Here is an 18593-nt window from a genome sequence, read left to right as displayed (position 1 = left end):
CTGTTCAGTTCAGATAAATCTGTGCCACTGAAGATGCTTATTAGATTTATACATGTATTTGCACTTCGCCAAACAACTTGCATATCAACTTGCTGGTGTTCCGTAAATGTACTAGTATGTCTTTCCTGCTTACAGAAGCCATTGCCGGAGAAGCATATGCGCCATGGTTCATTCAGATACGTGATGTTATCGTCCGCCTTGGTGGTCCTCCTATCAGAATCAAGATTACAAGAATAGAAACAGAGATGATCAACCTTGACATGCAGCAACACTATATCAAGGTATTTGAAAATGCTTTACGAAAGGTTACTCATTCAAACTGCAGAACAATGATAAATGTATACATTTATATATGCATTTGCAAACACAGAAAATACTAATGCTAAGTTATTGAGCTTTGCTTTGTATGAGTCATTTAGAGCGGTTTCATTAAAATGCTAAATGAATATAATCGGCGGTATATTTTCTTACAATTTTATTTGAGTTTCATGTCACATTTCACATAATGTTTGCTATCTTATGAACGATCACTGCTGAAACTCCACGAAAGGTGGTACTAAATCAGCACTTTTCAACTTTCAGTTCACTTAAAAAATTATACTTTTTATAGGTTCAGTATAAAAACGTTCCATTGCTGTTTTACAGCTAGAATAATGCCTCTAAACAACGTGATATCCTGACAGTGTAATTTCATTAATGGTTCTGTGTTGTGTTAAGATAATATTATCTTATTTCGTATCTCTAAAATATGTTTACGGGATTAGATAGATAGATAAACTTGTAGTTTGCATGAAAAATGTAAACTTTTCTGTTTATAAAACATAAGCGTACCAATCAGACACAAAAATGTAAACAATTCTTTTTTATTGGATTGAGTCACGCCGAGGTCATTTAGGTCATCTGACGAGTTTTCAAGCTTTTCATGGCCCGGAGAAGGACCTCGCCCCGCCGAGCATTGACTCAGTCATTGGCGGGTATCTGGGTAGATGGGTAGATGAGTAGAACTACTGACCTTAGGTATGCCAGCTGGATGACCTCCTCACATGAAAAAGTGAGCTTTTGAGCCCACATTGGAAAAATCAAGTTATTTGAAGTCAGCGACCTTATCCGCTCAGACACAGAGCTTCACTCGAACAAATGTAGTAAAAGGATCTAATTTATATCTATCCGGCCAATATGTTGAGGTTACTCTAAAGTAAAAGATGTTTTATTTAAAAAAAAAAGCAATTCATACAATTTACTACCCCCCCCCCCCCCCCCCCCCCCCCCGACATTTTTATAAAAATAACAATAAATCTGCAGTGAAATTATTTCGAAACAACTCTTTTTTTATTTATTGATCATATATGCGTTACTATAGACGCTGAGAGATACCTGGCAACCGGATGTTATACAGAAACTAGAAAAAGTACATGAATTCCGCACAAAGACATCAAAAGCCAGAAAGGCGTATGCAAATTCGAAAGGGGCAGAAGAAGGTAAAATTGATGCATTTTTATTTTTTTTATACGTTTCATATCAATTTCTGTATAACAAAAAATGATTTCGTAAGAAGGTATGATTATTAACAGTCTCTAAACAGCAACATATTGAAGTCTCATGATAAAATGTATCCGGATCTTTGATATGAACTTCTTAATGAAATTGTCATCAAGAGATATCAAATAACTGAATGATTTTCATATACAGATATAGGCTTATATTGTTTTCTGAAAACAGGATCACTATTGCTAACAAGCCCTTTCTATATTGACGAATACGAAATGCACAAGCAACGCAGTGTATGGCCTATAAAATTGCTTTTATTTAGGAAAATAAGATGCACATTCTAATTTACTTAACTTGAAAACGATTTAGATGCTCCACGTGGCAGAAGGTCTGATTCTTATGTTCTTGAGAATGGTTCTAGATAGCGGGTAAAATGTCGGAAAGGGAGATAACGCAATTTAAAGATTTTAATTACCGGTTTAAATAATACATCATGCTGGCATGTCAGATGTGTGCCTGGTTCCCTTGAGATTATGATTGATAAGGATTTGATGTAAAAACCTTAACCATTAGCCTGCTAAATTTCTAAAATGGACTTGTCCATCATTCAGTTTGGACAATACCATTTATTATTCGAACGGGTGTTTACTGAAAATTTACTGACTGAGTACCGAACAGTGCAGATCATGTGCAGGCTGATCTTGCATTGTTCGCAAAGGCAGAATTGCTTGCGGCCAGCAGGCTAAAGGTTCAAGATAAAAAGAAAAACATCTGTAAGATATTATAAGGCGCTTACAATTAAATATTTGGTTTTCGGTTTATGTTTAATTCATCTTTCGCAATTCATTAACTAATGAAAACATACAAAAGGCATTTAGAATTGTAAATAAGTGATATAAATTCAAAGAAACACGCATATATATTATGTATGTGAAAACACCACCGGGAGAGCCAACATCCGTGAGAAACATAAAAACGAACATCACACCCGCGGTAGAATAGACGTCCGGGGAAAGACTAACCAATTTTGTCAAACATTTGCATAAAGTCACAAAAACTAACGAAGAATTGTTTCAACACATCTCAAATATTTCTTGATGTTAACTGTTGATAAAGACTGGAAAGGGGCTGAGTCTCGGTATTTTCAAATTGAATAGGAATTATTTCAATGACTCACTTCAGTAGAATCAAGTGTCGTCTTCACTGTGCATCTTTGCTTTGCTTTTTTCTTGAAATTTACGTTTACGGTTATAAAAATCGTTGTAATCAGTGCAAAGCCTTTTCGGAAATAAATTCAAAGGTCTATGAATTTTAGTGTCTGTGTTAGTTACAACCAAACTATAGATATAATAATATTATGTTTAAATTGATAAAAACTTTCTGGGAAAAGCATGCGTGTATCAGTCACTAGCTTATTAAAAATCTAAGTTTTGTTAAAATGATATATTTTTGAAAGAAAACTGTACGCTCTAAAATCGTTAAGGTATACAGACAGTATACATCTACATTTTGAATACAGCGATTTTATTGCAAACACAAGTTTATAATGAAGTTCATTTACTTAAAATATCGATAGGTTTTATGACGATTTAAAGTGATTTTAAGTATTTTGTTATGGATCCTAAGTATACTGTAAATCTGTTAGATTTGTCATCTACTTAGGCATAAACACTTGAAAAAGTCAACTGTTCTTTTAGCATGTATATGCTAACACTATTTAAACTACTTTCTAAGAGTGTTCTTGAAAATTTTTAAAGTTTTCGTAGCAGATGTATACAAGACATTAAAACATTATAATTAAGATATGAAAAACAATTTTAGAGAAGACTTCATTTTTGTTGTTGTTTAACGTCACGACACAGCTATAGGTTATATGACGGGCACCTGGGTAGAATTACTGACCTTCCGTAAGCCAGCTATATAGCTTCCTCACATGAAGAATTGTATGCCCCAAGTGAGGCTTACATTCACATCGAAAATGGGCAAGTGAATTGAAGTCATGGACCTTAACCACTCGGCCCTGGAGGCCCCCTACCCCCGAAGAGTTCGTTATTACCATGTGGTTTGCTAAGTCAAAGATAAAGGGAAATAATTACGACAGTAATAAAAAATCTAACTTGAGTACCGGAGCCTGTGATGACATCGGTAATTTCCGTTCAATAACGTATCCTTCGTATATGATTTCGGCATTCTCCGATAACTACGGAAAGAATTGCTCGTATGAGCCTCACTTATGGCCTAAAAATGCCGGAAATTGCCGATAGGGTTTATCTTAAAGTATCCAGTCCACAAATAGGTAACATTTTGATGCCTGGTGACACCATGCTTTTTTGTATCATTTGAACGAATTGTGTCTGCTGAACAAGAATTAGTAAACAAGTTAGCAAGAATCATTACAGTCATGTTTGGACAATCTAACACTGTATTAACAGGATTTTTGTTGAAGTATCATTGAAAACTGTCAAGTAAAAAATAGAACTTCTATAAGATAATTTTGTCATGTGATTTATATTTTTTGCAGTAGACAATACAGTTTCAAATGATACCAAACTTACATGAGCTTACAAGGCATCAATATTTGATATATTTTAATAGCACTGTCATATAGACCTTGCTTATTTGTGGATCGGATACCTTTAGCATATGCTAGTACCGTCATCATACCATTCGTGTCAAGGTCATGTTAAAATAAAGCATGTTTGCATTTAGATGTGTGTGCTAATCTTATAAATTTTAAGTATTTGATACTCTCGCATTAGCAAATTTGGATACAGAAATATGCTCAAAGAATGTTAAAACCCCAAATTAAATGTGTTACAGATAAATCTGAGGCACAACTATTGTAAATATTGTATGAATTCAGCGAAAGATTTACACAATTTTATTTTGTTTAAGGACTTTCTCCGGAAGACAGGGTAACGTTAAAAAAGACGTACAAACTTCTGGTAGAAAATGTACAAGCAGAAGATGTCATTGATCGTCTGCAGCAGTCGCAGGTCGTCAAGTTCTCTGACAGGCAGGAAGTTCTCAGTGTGTCCAAGAAACAAGAACGTATGCAAGTGCGTGCTTCAGTTTATTTTATGTTAGATTTGATTGCTTTTTTTCAGATGTCAATGTACTTTTTTGCTCTTTCTGACTGCGTTTTTGTACTCAGGCCCCAACGGCCCCAAGTGATAATTGGTTAAGGGAGTTTAAAACTGTTGATGTCTCAACTATGTAATTTTTGAAAGACATATACATATACAGGTTCGTTTCAGTAATTTTGTACATAATTATGTACACATTGCAAACTTTTATCCCACCGGTAAGAGCAAGTTTTAAAAGATCAGTTCACAAAATAATTTCATCCATTGTCTTTGAATAGAAGACTCGTTCTGTAAAAATATATCAATAGAAAAGGTTTTATTACCGTATTTGTGTATACTGATAAAATTTATGTATGCAAACCCCGTGGAAATAACACAAGAAACATCTACATCGTTTTCATTAGGGCTGAATGTTTGAAAACCAGAATGAAGTTTACGGACATACATGTATATGATTTAATGTTACGATATCTTTGGCCTTCGTAGATGTGACTATGTTTTGGATATTTAAAAACTACTGCATTTTCATATCTTTTCATTATAGATACTAACGTTATATTCTCAAATAATCCTCTTGACAAAAAGTTTGTTGTTAGTACCGTTTTGGACTCTAATTCATCGTTTAAAGTCATTTTCAACAAATTATTTTGATATATTTTCCGACAGATCATTCGGGAGGGTTGCAAAGCATTTTCAATACTTACATTATGTACATTTTTCTTGATACGCCCCTGATCGCACGCATGTTAAAAGATGCATAGTTGGTAAATAAAGAAAAAAAGTAAACTGTTTCTGAAATGCTGTTAGTTCGATGTAAGCTTATACACAGGCACTTCAACATAAGACACGTGATACTTTGCTTACCTTTTAGACTTAATATTTCTGAAAAATTATTATACATTCAACAACAAACACTAGATAATAGATTGAATCAATAACACCCCGTAATACACCTGCACATATGAAATCAAACGCAGCCTGGGCAAAGATAAATATTTGCGTTAACCGCCTCGATAGCCTAGTGGTAGAACGTCGGCTTCGAGTGCGGAAGGTCGTGGGTTAGATCCCTGGCCGCGTCATACAATAGACGTGAAAAATGGCATCAGCAACTCCCTTGCTTGACACTCGGCATTAAAAGAGAAACTGGCTTCTCTTCTCTCATACCCTCGTGGCGATGGATTCCATCAGGAATGAAGTGTCGAGAGTTATTAATATAAATTGTAGAACTTGCTTCACAATCGACCTAAAATAATTTAGTATAAACTTAATATTTGCGCTTTTTTATTACTAAATGCTAAAGTATCTGATATCATCTGCTAAAACCCCAAAAAAGAACTGGATTAGCTATTAACAATAAATGAGATCATAAACACTCTCAGAATATAGTGGAACATAACCTGAGGAAGGTAACTAATCATTTGATTCCTAATAAAACTTTAATAATTCCTCAATTATATCACTTTTAAAATTAGAACATGCAAGTGCACCTATTGCTGGCTTATTGTCAACGCATGAACTTAGAGTACTTGTTTTGTTTTTTAGTTCAGTGCCCTTTTAACAAAAGATATACGTAAGCTTTACCAAAATTGTATAGACTCTGAAACAGTAACGACTGCTTTCATCAAAATCATACAAAATAAGCTTTTAGTGAACGCTAGTGGCGCCCATTATATTTGACATGACACCTTTCATTTAGAAAAAGTCTCTTGGGGGTTTATATTGCAATAGCTGTTTCTCAGCTTGGCAATGCATTTGAAGTTGCTCGCAAACAAAGCAAGGTAAAACTAAACCTCCATAGCAATCGAAAGCTTCGGTCATTTTAGCAAAATATCTTATCGTCTTATCGTAATAACGACCGGAATGATCTCGAAGAGACTCAACAAATAATTAAACGCATTTCAAATTTCGGCAAAATCTGTATAGCACGTTTCATATGTTCTCTTTCAGATGTTGCTAGACAAGTTAGCCGACTCAAAACTGCCATATGCACTGAAAGCGTTATTTGATGCAATGAAGTTCAAATACAAAAAGTTATACGAACATGTCATGGCCATCAGGAAACAGATATATAAAGAAGGCGTGGTCAATACAATAGGTATTGTATACAATCATTTATTATCAGTCATAATAAAAGTTTCAATTTTCATAACCATATCGTAATTTATTTGATTTTTTTTCTAAACAATTATACAATGTTCTGTTGACGAAGTGCCAAGCCAATCTTTTTTATGACATACTAACTACACGGAACATAAAACCAATTGTATTAACCTCTAGCCTGCTAAATTTCTAAAATGCACTGGTCCACAATTCAATTTGGGCAGTACCAAGTATTATTCAAAGGGGCGTTCACAGATAATTTACTGACTGAATAGCGAACAATGCAGACCATGATCAGCCTGCACGGATGTGCAGGCTGATCTTGGTCTGCGCTGGTCACAAAAGCAGAATCACTTGCCGCAAGCAGGCTAAAGGTTAATGAGTTATCTGTACTTGTATTTGATCATTTTTTTTCTTTCCATAACATTTCGATTTATATTGTATTTATTTTCAACAGTTATATATAGTTGATTTATATTATATTGCGGGAGGGAGATGTATTAAATTTCCGTTTTGCTACGTGATTATGTTTATCATTTTAAATGAATAGATTTTACAGTGACTTCTTATATGGAAACAAATTCGTATCTACTGTAACAGTTATATCAACATCAACTATGAGTATTGTCCGAAAGAAGAGGGACAAAAATTGTTAAGCGTGCTCTTCAGTAACAAAGTACATAAAAACAAAGACTGTGTGGTCCCATTTGATTGATATTGTCTATGAACATTTTATATGTACAGATGTGTCTGGTATTGTGCAAGAAGCTCTGATCAACAACTACAAGAACACATTTTCCCGTGTTTATCCTTTCCCGTGGAGTGAAAGTATTCATGGGACTATCCGTGATATTTACACGCCGTTGGATATTGTCGACAGCAATGGGTATGTTTTATTTTTGTCTTATGGTAAAACCTGAGTACCCATAAAGTTATGGTATGTTATGCTGTAAGAATAAGAATTTACTTTGATTAGAAGTTTCTATTTTCCTTTCACTTTGATATTAACCGAATTTCCGGTTTATAATTGATAAAATTTTACCATAAAATATATGACAAATTATTACCATAAAATATATGACAAATTATTTAAAATCTATTTATTGAAATGTTATCAGCACGAGACTATAAGTGTTATTGAATTTAACAAATTACGTTTTGAACAGTCACAAAATCTCACACTGAATGGAAGTTTCCGAAAATAAACAGCTAGATTCTACAAATACTTTTTAATAAAGATATTTCATTTATTACAGTCATAAACTTCATTCAAATGAACTCCTGCCTGCACCATGTCCTGTTGGAACTGGTCGTGGAAACAGAATAATGATTGAAGGGGCAAGCGGTAGTGGAAAATCAGTCCTCTGTGCGTGGCTTTCGTACATGTGGGCCACACATCCGTCTTATTTCAAGAACAAATACACCCATCTGTTATACCTTGATATGTCTTCAATGGAAGGTAATTTTGAAACCGCGGTGTACAAGAGTCTCTTTCCCAACAATTTCAAAATCAGTATAAACGAGGTTTGGAAAATGTTGGAAAAAAGATCAAATGAAGTGCTTGTCATCATCGATAATTATGACAAAGGGTGTAACGTCGATATGACTGCAGTTTTGACTGGTACTAGGTTGAAGGAAAGTACTGTTTTGTATGCAGTCAATCCTGATTTTGTTCAAAACAATACTTTGACACCGGATATAAAGTGGTTCAACTTGGGGCTGAATGAAGTTCACATTCGCCGATGTTTCAGAAACTGCGTGTCAATATCCGAACTAGAACATGAGGAATTCGAGAAACTGTATCATCTTGCGGGTCGTGAATCGTGGCCCCTGCGACAGCATCTTGTGAACCCCATGTTAGCTGTGAAAGCTTTTGGGGTTTTCAGTGTGCTTCGGAAAGGTACGATGTTGAAGGAAATGAAAACCACGTGTGACTTACTGGAGAAATATGGTGCGGCAATGGCGACTCTCTACTGTCGAAAACAGAAGATAGACATAATAGGTTTCGAATTTCCTGATGAGATTTTAAGTGCAATAGAAAAGTTAGACAGATTTGCATTTATATGCATGATGGAGGACAAATTCGTCTTCACGGAAGCCGAGATCCTGGAAGAAACAAAGGATCCTACAGTTCTTAAATTTGGTGCTTTCAGCAGGTTTACTCAGGGATCGAAATTGAAATTTGCTTGCGGAATATCAGCAGATTACCTAGCGGCGCGACATATTGCTGACATGGTATACGAGGACATAGAGACGACTATCTTGAAGAACAAAATGGTCAAATTTCCAAGATACACACAGGTATATTTGAATATTTATAGCACAGAACTGTTAAACGGATGATCATGTTTTATTTCTTTTTTATTCTAATCCTCGACTATAAGTTTTCACATTCTAGTTCTGTCCCAGTATATCTCGATCTTTACAATAACGATTTCATTCAATGTGAACAAGTCGCATTAATCCGTATTGACTGGTTATCAAAATACAACTACAAACAAAAATGTTATCATATTAGCATGCATGCACTTTTTGCAGGTTTTACTTCATATCGTGCGTGTATACATTTGTGTGCTTTGAGTTTTTTATTCAGATTCTTTCATTTTGAAATTGTTAGAAAACATAATATTATAGTTTGCCCCAATGATTACATCTCTCTTTATTTTCAAGATGATGTCTTTTCTTTACGGTCAATATCGGGATGATACAGACACACAGGTTCTTCAGTCATTGTTTGACCAACTGGCAGCAAGAAACGAATATTGTATCCGGGGTTTCTTCCTCCCAGACCCATCAATAAGTACACCCATAGACGGCGAAGGCAAGGTCAAAGTACCACGTGGTGTTTTGCATGACTTTTCTACCAGCTTGCATTGCCTAGCGGAATGCCCTGAAAGACTTGATGCTATATGTACGATAGCACAATCGTTACCACAAAGGTATAACTTTATTTGTTTTACTAATAAAGTTCTAATAAGGTTGAATCTTAACTAGATGTTACTCTGTTTTTGTGTTTGTTATTTCATGAGTCTAAAGTAAGATAGGTAATTTTGAACCATGTAGGAATGTTTCTTGTTGTCACTTGGGAATTTTGTATTACTTCAAAGAAGACAATAAAGACAATACATTTCATGGTTATTTAAAGTTACAGCCCCTGTACAAGTTGGAATTGTTCGTTTTCTAGTTGTGTTTTTTTTCTTGAATACAAACTAAAATCTAAATACCACATTTATCAATGACAACAACAGCAGTCTGGGAATAAAAACAATATGTAATATCAATTTCTACGTTTGATTGTCATTTCAGACTCATAATCAAGATGGACAATTTGCTGGCAATCAAGTGTGTCCAAGGCCTCTGTCTGTGTCTAGAAAATCCAGAGTGTGCCATACAAGAGTTGGAAATTGAAGTTCATCAGTATCATCATTTCCAACTTCCGATATTCCTTCAGCTGGCAAAGGCAGTGGGTAAATGTTCAAACCTAAATTCCATCAAAATTACCTGGTCATCATTAGATGTCATGGCAAAATTCCTCGCACAAGTTATGGAAAACTCTCAAACAATCGACACTGTGGTTCTGACAGAGGACCAAAGCCGAAAGCAAGTGAACGTCAAACAGATATCAGCGGTAACTTGGGCAGCGCTTCAGTCCGCTTGCACGTGCATGACTTCTGTAAATCATTTGTCATTTTTGTCTGCAAGAGTAACTGCAATCGTAAATCATGTGTTGCAGTATATGCCAACAACGATTGTTCACGTCAATCTTACGGGATGTGCATTTAATTTGATGTGTGCGGGTCAAATAGCGAGCTATCTTCACGGAAACACCGCTTTACGTTTTCTAGATCTTAGCTACGCACAATTTAATAGTAGCGAGTTCGTTGCCATATTTCAAGGTATGCAGATGTGCGAAGGAATTCAGACGGTTAGGGTGCGTGGTTCTCGGCTTGATAGGCCTTGTGTCATCGCGCTGGCAGAATATATCAAACTCACACATTCTCTAGAAATTCTTGACCTTAGCGACTGTGAACTGAATACCGAAATGTGCACGAGACTAGTAACTGCCATCCGGCAAAACCGAACACTGCAAAAACTAGTTTTCAACAACACAAGAATTACGACTGAGGGACGGAGGGTCATTGCCAAAACAAAGTCTAAAGTTCAACGAGTATATGTTGAAGGTTTAGTTCCTATCTACGGTTGATAAAGACGAGAGCACACACGCATTGCTCGATATAGAACAAGATAAACTAATTAACTAATTGAATGTTTACAATTTACAATTTGAATGGGAAAAATGTGCACTCATTTCACTTTGCACCTGTGTTTTACTTATTTACATTCGGACTGTAAAGATACAAGAAATAATTCGCAATATCACAACAGACATGTAAACATGAAATATATTTTAGTGATTCTCGTGTTTACAATCTTATATTAAACACTATGAATAACTTGTTATACAATATATATATATATATACTGTTTATTCTTATATATAATAGAATTGAGTATTTATAAGTAATCTTCTTAAAAAGAAATAAATGCATGAACACTTATAAAGCGTTACAATGTTAGTAATAACGAGGTCATGATACATAAATGAATTTGAAATGAGGTTTTTCATGTGCATCTTTCACGAGTTGAAACTTGCCATTTGTGTGTTTTGCTGGGCAGTGCCAAACTTTGTCCATTTTCGTGTTGTTTTCCTCTGTTAGTTGCATTTTGACTTTATACTTTTATATACATATCCGTAGTTTATACATTAATAATTTCACTGCTGTAAGGAGACTGGCTGTTCCGTTTATCGTTGTTTTTTGTCATATCAAATGATGATAAAAGGATAGTCGCAGGACAGTAAAGAACCTTTCTCGTGCATTTTAAACATATCTGTACATAATTGCATTCTTTTACATCAACCTGATTTTCAATTAAAATCATTCTGGTAGATCGTACTTCAAATCTTTTTAAACGTTATTGAAGAATATTTCATATCCTTTGGGAAATTAAATTCCATGAAACAAATGGTTAGGTACGGTTTTAATTTCCAAAACTTTTTACTTATGCCCCTACATTGTGGGGGCATATAGCGTTGCTGCTTTCTGTACGTTCCGAAATCTTGTGTTTCCAACTCCTCCCACACTAAGAGCCTGATTTGCTTTAAAATTTCACAGATGATTAAGCTAGATGTGCAAATGATCATAAAGGAAGGAATTTCTTCTCTGACTATTTTTACCGCAGTTATGGCCCTTTGATAGTTTTGTTGCATAGAATATAGGGAAAGATCTTGGTTGTCCAACTCCTCAAACACTATTGAAAGGATACGCTTTAAAGTTTCACAGATGGGAGACCTTCATGTGAAGATGACCTTAAATAATGGACTTTTTCACACATGTGGGGACATCCGTGACCAAATGACACAATTCTAGTTTTGAATTAATCTAGTCATTTTGACGGCCACTACATCAGTTAAATCATTTACATTACAAGCCCGTACCTTAGTTCTGAAAATTCTTTACGAAATTTAGGTTATCGTTTCTGTAGAAAAGCTGCAGCAAATCGGTATATACATGTATATATTTACATTCTACATTCTACATATTTTCCTTTGAAAATTATGACGTTCTTTTTGTATGAACAGCAACAACGCTGCTTAGTGCTAACGAACCGCGGTTTTGACGACGTCCGCGTATAGTCAGGGAGAATGTTCCTTAGATGACGTCGCAGTTGTTCCATCTGATGAACAGAATGGCAGAGAAGCTGATTTTAATTTTAAATGTAATAAAATGTATGCAATTTTCAATATAAACTTGTTTACAGATGGAAAGGAAATAAAATGTAAATATAAGAAATGAATTAATTGTTTTCGGAGTTCATCCGAATTGATCGACAGCATATGATTGGCAAATTAATTCAATCCAGTTACAGAAATAAGCTGACAGGTCGCTTAGAAAATACAAGATATGGAAAGCACGACACAGGTGTTCGTTTTAGAATAAAGTTTTCTATCGGATTGCCTTACGCGATGAAATTCTTACATTTCTCAATGGGAATTGTCGCGAAGTTGTTGAGAGCAAGGATGTAACGCATGCTACCTTGTCACCATATCTAGAGCTGCTTGCTGAACACTCTGGAGCAGCTTGCACAGAAAAGTCACTTGAATCTTTCTTTCCAAAAATTGGGAAGCATGAATAGTCCCAAATAGATCTACTGCAAGCATTTTCTCCAAATGTCCTTTTGAAACGTCCTGAGAGGACAGCGCTGCTTCATCGGAGAATGCAGCGTTGTAGAAAGCACGTTTGTATTTAGTTCCTCTCGTATTGCATTCCAATGACCAGCATCGGTTGGATGATATGAACATCTGACGGCGTCAAAAGGTTTGCTAAAACGTATAAAATGTATATCCGTGCTCGACCTATTCCTCGACCAGCTCCAGTAATATAACACTTTTTTTCTGGATATTAACTAGAGTAACATAAAGGAGCTAACAGTATAGTTACATTACTAAAAATGTAACTATTTGCAATACATCTACGTATTTGGAAACTTCAAAAGTAGCTTTTGCAGAAAGACAGAATTGAAAAATATGCTATCGGATTACTGTTATCTCTAAGGTCGACTGCACTGACTAAATCTAAACCACATAATTGGCCAGCTTAACTATGATTGACCAAACATTATATGAAAAGAAATATCGTTTGCTTCTCTGATGTTGGTTTGACACCATTTGAAACTCCAAAGGTTACGCAGCGGCGTTTTAGTCATCCTAACCGATGTTACCGGATGAAGTACCGTTGCTGACTTATTTCTGAAATTAACTAACAACTTCCTGACATTAATCAATGATAGAAGATGAAATACTTACTGATATATTTGTCGTGGAGAACATGGCTTGCTTCAGGACCGAATCAGAAATGTTTTCATCACTATGGTGGCCTACAAACTGATATTAGATACTCGAAAGTGAGAAACAAACTAGATGGTGACATGTATAAAAGAAACTCGAAGAAAACAACTAGCACCTGTTCGAAATAAATCATTGTGAGAGATTTATATTTAGTGTTATTATTATAATAATTATAGTTGTTTTGCTGCTGGGGATAGTGATGATGACAAATAAAATGTTAGGATGTTTTAAGCATATACTAATCACATTAAAATTGATTATCCTGCCTGTGGTTACAGCCCAATATAAGTTAGTAGCAAGTGTGCCTATTAAATCTTTATGCTTTAAGTTGATGGGATATAGACAAGGGTGTTTACTAGTATCTTTTATAAGGAGAAAAACGAGAAAAGTTTGCTACAATGAGACGCAAAATCGTTTAGTTAAATGTAAAATTAGCTTTATTTTGATATACCCAACGGGCATGCGTGATCAAGTTGCTCTTAAATGATATCATTAAATAATACAAATGTATATAACTGAGAATGAAATGTTCTCGTTTGATGAAGTGTAACGCATCTGACTTTTTATCCCGACATCTGCAAAATGGAGCCTGTAAAGGAGGCAAAATATTATAGAATAATTTCAATTACTTTAGTGGAGCCACAGTAAAGTATGTTACGAGAGTCAAGTAATACTCGTGACATAATGTAATACGCAATTATTAAAACTCGCCAACATTTGGTGTGAAATTTTTCAGCATGCTCATTTCCACCAAGTTTGGCATGGATTGTATATATGGCCCAGAAAAATGGTTGAAAAGTAATATGTGTTAGATAATGGTATAAATGGAAGCCAAATATTGATTTTCTCCCTTTGCAACGCTTTAATGGTTATGGTAACTATTGGAATATCTTGCACAGATCATATTTCAATAAGTTTCTACTCGTGGTAACTTCCACAGTACCCACATTTTATTGAATTTTAAGAGAAAGAAATGCCAAAAGCTGACGAGTCATTCATTGTAATCAACACTTTTAATTTTGGAATTCTTGTTTCCGTATAGACTGCAATGAATATACTACAGAACCAGTATTTTCCTTGTCTTTTGTCGATGATACACTGAGCTACCTCTCCTTTTTTATTTTTTCGTCGACCTAAATACCTCATGCATACCAGGTATCAGTTAGACACATCTATTAAGTGTGTCATTAAACAGGGTAATATGACACAGTGATGTGCAGCTAAAAGTTTCGTATCTGACAAGTGGAATTTGGTGAATATGGAATATTAGTGCCATAATTTATTGGAACAAACGCCGTTAACTGCAACCTGGCGGATCTGGATATGAATAACCCACCATCCCTACCCTCATAATATTAAAGGCAAAATATATCTAAAACATCTATGTGATTTTTCTCCTCCGACAATTCCTAAGAAACGAATTTAATCAAAAACGTTAAGTTATCAATCAATATGCCATATGTATATTTGTAAATCATAACCTCGCAAAGAAAGCATTCTAGATCTACCAGTGGATAATCTATTTCAGTATGTAAAGTAAGTGATAATGTAACAGCCGTCCAACAACTTGATAACGCTAGGCAGGCTATGTGTGTTATGCCAAACACGTAAACCATATTTCAATCAGTAAAATAACATAATAGTCAGTATGTGAAATGCTTCCGCTTTTATTTATTGATATACGATTACATTTATTAAACTAACAATGAAATAACAGGCACAATACATAGAACTTTCTACAGTTGACGAAAATTACACTCCCACCTTCATATTGACCCGAGGACGAGTAGAATTTTCCGTTGGGTCGTCCTGCAGAACAAGTGCATTTTTTTCAAAAATCAGAAATGCAATGAAAGTACCAATTGATTTAGACCAACCTGGCTGATAATACCGCGCGAAGGTGCCGTATTACCGTTTTGTCATAGTTAAGTAGCCCTTTATTACCGGTTCCGCGAGTATCACGATAGGAAGCGAGTCGGTACTTGCAGGTGCCCGTGATTGCTAGGACGTATATGGCGTTAACATACTGTGCACCGGTTTCATCACGGATATTCCAGTATTTCGGTGTCGTTTGCAAAACAAGATACATGTCGGACATAGAAACATTTCGTACGGGTGGTAGCGAATGTCAAATTCGCGTGAAAGAGAAACAATCTGAATTGGACAAATAGAAACTAGAAAAGAGAAAACTGACTTTAAAAAGTTACGATGCAAATAAACAAAAACGCATAGATCAAGAATCATGGCGAAATGTTTTTAATGGACCAAATTGCAAGGTAACGAACTGTACTGTGAGGTTTGCCATATCCAAATTCAATCTTTATCACGTGCGTTAGAGAAAGTTATAGAAAAGAGTCTTTCAAATTCAATGAAAAGAGTACTAAGCATGTGAGAACAAGTTCTAGCCAGACCTGATGAGACGAGTACTGCGAAAAGTGATGAAACTGTTCAATACAACATATCACATTGCATCAGAAAATGAACCTAAATGGAGATGAGGTGGGTAGTAATTATTTGAAAGAGATAGCATTCGAATTCATCAGATGAGACAGCAGAGAATTTGCAGAAGGCTAGTTAAATAAGTATCTTAGTTGATGGTTCGACAGATAAAGGGATAACTGAACAGGTGTTAGTGTAAGCCAGATATTGTCATCAGAATGGTGAATCAAGGATTAAGTTAGCAGATACAGGTAAGCTGAAGCATGGACATGCAGTTGGCTTTAAAGGCGCTGTTTGATCTGTTTTTAACATAAAATTTAAAGCCTTATGGAACTTTAAGTTGGATAGCCTATCACTTTAGGATTATAGTATTGTTATGTGGTTCAATTCTTCCGGAGGGACTAGACATAATAAAGGGCACCGCTGCACAGGGCCTAGGGGAGCCTATGGACCAAGGGGAAGACAGGCAGGTAGTGATACTGACACCGCGTCTGACATCTAGCTGAAACACAATTGCATTAAAAGTTTGTGTTAATTGGTAGATTGAGGGTTTATAAGCAGGACTTATTAAACATTGCAAGTTATTGGGCTTGTCACAGTTATGGCATGTCAGCGGAATCTAGTCACTCTCTAAGTAATAGGTAAACACTTCTTTGGAATGTTACAAGTAGTATGCATCATCCAATTAATTATAATACCATCAGTATGTCAGTTACATGTTGTAACGTTACCTTGTAACAGACAGTTGAAATGGCCATTATTTTTGTTATTAAAATCTTTTCTAATACGAACAGTTATGTCAATATTGGAGGACCGGAGGACAAATAACAATTGTAAGCCACTATTCCTGCGAGTTGTCTTTGAAAATAATTTTGACCCCTGTTCCTAGGAACCTGAGGTATTGCCGTTTACGTTCTTTAAGCATTAAGATGTTAAAATGTCATTAATACTTGATCTTTGTGCATACCTCTTCTGAACTAACGAACAGGATATTTGTTGCAAACCTGAAATATCAAAACATCATGTATCATGGGCTTTACAGGCTCCTTACAGATTTTTGCTACGGTTAGAAAACATAATTCCTTATATAAAATTCTTCAGTTGATATTTACTCAGCTTTGGCACTTAACCCCAAAACTATTCTATTAGTAAGAGCTCTTTCCAGTTTTTGTTCAATGCATTTTATTCAATTCTGAATTCTGATATTTTTACATTTTTGTAATAATTATTCCATATTCATTATACCATTGTATTATTACTTCTGTAGTCTAACTTATCATCTTTGATACGCAAAACATATTATACTTATTTTTCAGACCTATTACATGTCTTATATATTGAAATATCTAAATAGTTCTTTCTTTGGTTTATGTACTGAACTACAAAAATAGATCGAAATTGGTATGAGCTATTGGAAAGAATTGAAATAAAAATACAATTCATTTGTTTCACGTTTAGGATCAAAATATATTCCGTCATTGTGCACCATATCATACATTTCCACTTGTGGCTACGCCACTTATAACAATATTGCAATTAGTGTCCACTCCGTGAAAGATACTTTGATATAACATTGAAAAAAAAGGAAATATCTTCTAGTTACTGCAAGTGATATAACCGAGGAAATACATACTCCCTGGTGTTGTACGTACTTTAATAATATTGTTTTAAAAATATGAGATAGTAGGTATTCCCTTAAAGAATCGCATTTAACAATTTAACGTACCGATGTATAGCGAAAAATGATATATGTTTCTACAGCCAACAGAAAACATGTACATAACTACATCATGATTCAACCGAGGATGACTGCCAATTTCTACTGTGGTAGGTATTATTATTACTAATGTGTCTGCGTTCCTCTTGAATATAGTTTTAGCTTGGGGCTAAGGGTGTTTTATGAAATAATAATACGGCAAGAAGTAGTAATTTGCCTGTACTAAAACTTAATTGATAGAAATGATTATTTCATTTTAATCGTGCATACATTAATCATCTATGTTAATATTAGAAAGAATCACTCATTGTGCCGACCACCCACCTTTAGTTATGTATTCTACCAACTGGGTATCACCGCAAATTTCTGTCCTTATGTTGCGGCCGATCCCAGAAGTGTGAAAAGGGGTACCGTGGATTAACAAAATGATCTTTACTTAGCTTGAGCAAATAGCAAAAAAAGTATTTATTTTCAGGATAAGTGTACATACACTACTTTTTCAGAATACCGGACACTAGCCTAAAACAATTGTCTTCTTTGTATTATATTTCTTCAAGTAGCCAAAAACCATTCCTTTTTAGACGGAATTTTTATTTACTCTTATCATCAAACTTGCGTGTTGATGATTGTCTGTTTTGACATTCATGTTCTCTGTGTTACAATAGTATTGTCAAACTAAAGTTCAAATTGTATGATTTATATAATTGTTGTCACAACAGTTGTATTTTAGTTCTACAAGTTTGTAAAATAGCTCTGTAAATTTGACGTATTCATGCATTATTTACATTGTCGGATAGCGATAACTTGATGTGTTTTCTACCATATTACCCAAATATATACTGTAATCTACCATCAT

General features: G+C 34.9%; 1 protein-coding gene across 6 annotated transcripts in view; it reads left to right on the top strand.

Moving 5' to 3' along the window:
* The window catches only part of LOC123534023 (uncharacterized), a 59219-nt gene extending 47597 nt beyond the window's left edge, over window positions 1-11622 (top strand). For all 6 annotated transcript variants that reach the window (XM_053520083.1, XM_053520082.1, XM_053520085.1 and 3 more), the window contains 8 exons: window positions 136-281; window positions 1361-1478; window positions 4384-4547; window positions 6522-6669; window positions 7419-7560; window positions 7931-8975; window positions 9345-9613; window positions 9981-11622. In XM_053520083.1, the coding sequence (XP_053376058.1) occupies window positions 136-281; window positions 1361-1478; window positions 4384-4547; window positions 6522-6669; window positions 7419-7560; window positions 7931-8975; window positions 9345-9613; window positions 9981-10878 (2930 nt within the window). In that variant the 3' untranslated portion in view covers window positions 10879-11622. The remainder of the gene's footprint in view (window positions 1-135; window positions 282-1360; window positions 1479-4383; window positions 4548-6521; window positions 6670-7418; window positions 7561-7930; window positions 8976-9344; window positions 9614-9980) is intronic.
* Window positions 11623-18593: the final 6971 nt, after the last annotated feature.

Source organism: Mercenaria mercenaria, chromosome 12, assembly GCF_021730395.1.
Source record: "Mercenaria mercenaria strain notata chromosome 12, MADL_Memer_1, whole genome shotgun sequence".
NCBI classification, from domain to species: Eukaryota; Metazoa; Mollusca; class Bivalvia; order Venerida; family Veneridae; genus Mercenaria; species Mercenaria mercenaria.
Note: the sequence above shows the minus strand (reverse complement) of the source record. Positions and strands in the feature narration are given on the sequence as shown.